General features: G+C 53.1%; 1 protein-coding gene across 1 annotated transcript in view; it reads left to right on the forward strand.

Annotated features, from left to right (window-relative positions):
- The first annotated feature begins 291 nt into the window (after positions 1 to 291).
- BABAM1 (BRISC and BRCA1 A complex member 1) overlaps positions 292 to 2,157 on the forward strand; it is a 20,937-nt gene continuing 19,071 nt past the window's right edge. The window contains exons 1-2 of the mRNA XM_011989954.1: positions 292 to 373; positions 1,603 to 1,938. Of these exons, the coding sequence (XP_011845344.1) occupies positions 1,654 to 1,938 (285 nt within the window). The 5' untranslated portion in view covers positions 292 to 373; positions 1,603 to 1,653. The remainder of the gene's footprint in view (positions 374 to 1,602; positions 1,939 to 2,157) is intronic.

The following is a 2,157-nucleotide window of genomic DNA, read 5'->3' on the forward strand; positions in this document are numbered from 1 at the left end:
CCTCACACAGAGGCTCAGACCAGCTTCACCAATCACCAATCAGCTCCTCCTCTTTCCCTAAATCGGCCTTCGTCGTCCCTCTTAGCCTATCACATTGCAAACTCCACCTGTAGTCCACGTTTTAGCCTATCAGGGTAGAAGCACTGGCGCTGTCGCACTCCAAACCCCACCCCCTAGCCCAGTATTAGCCTATCAGCTTCCAAGTCCTTCCTAGCCGCAACTAGTTTCTGTCTCCGCTTGTTCTGCGACCCGCTGAACTACATTTCCCAGGAGGCGTCGGGGCTGCGCCGCACAACTTCCGGCTGTAAAGATGGCGGCTTCCTAGAGAGTCGGCGGCTGATTTAGAAGGCGGCTCAGGCTACGGTGAGCCGAAGTTGGGTGGTGAAAGCGTGCGGGGCCTGTTCCTAGGGGCCCAGCTCCCTTTGCCCCGAGAGATCCAGCTCCTAGCCTTTCCTGGGGCTTCCGCCTTTATTTCTGGTTTCTCCTGCAGTCTAGCCTCCATCCTTCTTGCTGTCACTAAAGCTTTGTTTTCGTTAGAGGCGTGGGGACTGCAAGGCGCTCAAAGACCATCTTGGGAAGCCCGTGCCTATTGCCCAGATAGACAGACTGTTCCATTCGTGTCCTGTTTCTCTCCAAGAGGAACCACAGTCCTAATATTTTGCTTCTCCCTCATGCAGACACCCGCTAGGCACGAGGGTGTCCTAGAGGTTATTATTCCTTTATTCACCAAGACGTTTTCAGTTTTAGGTAACAGAAAACCCTACTCAATGTGGCTTAAGGAAGAAAAGGAAGTTAGTGGCTTATAGATTGGGTCTAATAGGAGCTGGGTCCAGGTGGTCAGAATTCGATCAGCAGTTTTCTGGGTAGAGACCATTTCGCTTTTTACTTTAGAGGCAAAAGGGGCCCCTCGCAGCTCTCAGCTTTATTCTCCCAGCTTTGCAACTCTAATGGGAGTCTCTTTTCCTTGATGGCAGTGTTAGAAGTTGCAGAGTTGCCACTCAATGGCCTGATTTGGGTCATGTGCCCATCCCCGAGCCATTTTCAGTGGCCACAGAGCTGGGATGTGCTCACTGGCCGAGTAGGGGCATGAGGCTAGCACTACGTTAAAAAAAAAAAAAAAGAGGAAAAAAGAGGGGGGACTGTTATCTTATGTCAGAGTGACTGCTCGGCTGATAGGTGTAAAAGGCACTCGTTCTACAGCTGAGGAAACAGACTCCCTAAGAGGAGTGACTCATCATCAGTAAGCGGCTCAGGGCCCCTCTTCCTTCTTAGTCAGCAAATTTTTTTTTTTTTTTTGAGACAGTTTCACTCTTGTCGCCCAGGGTGGAGTGCATGGCGGGATTTCAGCTCACTGCAACCACCCCTCCCAGGTTCAATTGATTCTCCTGCCTTAGCCTCCCGAGTAGCTGGGATTACACGCATGCACCACCACGCCTGGCTAATTTTGTATTTTTAGTAGAGATGGGATTTCTCCATGTTGGTGAGGCTGGTCTCGAACTTCCAACCTCAGGTGATCCGCCTGCCTCGGCCTCCCAAAGTGCTAGGATTACAGGCGTGAGCCACCATGCCTGACCATAACCAAATGTTTTTAAAACTCCCAAGGGGAGGATTCTGGCTTCCCCTGTCCGTGTTCCATCTAGCCACACAGGAGCCATGGAAGTGGCGGAGCCCAGCAGCCCCACTGAAGAGGAGGAGGAGGAAGAGGAGCACGCAGCAGAGCCTCGGCCCCGCACTCGCTCCAATCCTGAAGGGGCTGAGGACCGGGCGGTGGGGGCACAGGCCAGCGTGGGCAGCCGCAGCGAGGGTGAGGGTGAGGCCGCCAGTGCTGATGATGGGAGCCCCAACACTTCAGGAGCCGGCCCTAAGTCCTGGCAAGTGCCCCCGCCAGCCCCTGAGGTCCAAATTCGGACACCAAGGGTCAACTGTCCAGAGAAGGTGGTAAGTAGAAGGGGTGGCCTGGGGCTCTAAAATGCTAGGAAACCTAGCATCTTGTCTTTTGGGATTCACTCTGCAGACATTCCCTTTGTATTAGTTACCTGTGGCTGCCACATGTCACCATGGACTTGGTAGCTTTCTTTTTTTTTTTTTTTGAGACGGAGTCTTGCTCTGTCACCCAGGCTAGCGTGCAGTGGCCGGATCTCAGCTCACTGCAAGCTC

Source organism: Mandrillus leucophaeus, unplaced genomic scaffold, assembly GCF_000951045.1.
Source record: "Mandrillus leucophaeus isolate KB7577 unplaced genomic scaffold, Mleu.le_1.0 Scaffold11, whole genome shotgun sequence".
NCBI classification, from domain to species: domain Eukaryota; kingdom Metazoa; phylum Chordata; class Mammalia; order Primates; family Cercopithecidae; genus Mandrillus; species Mandrillus leucophaeus.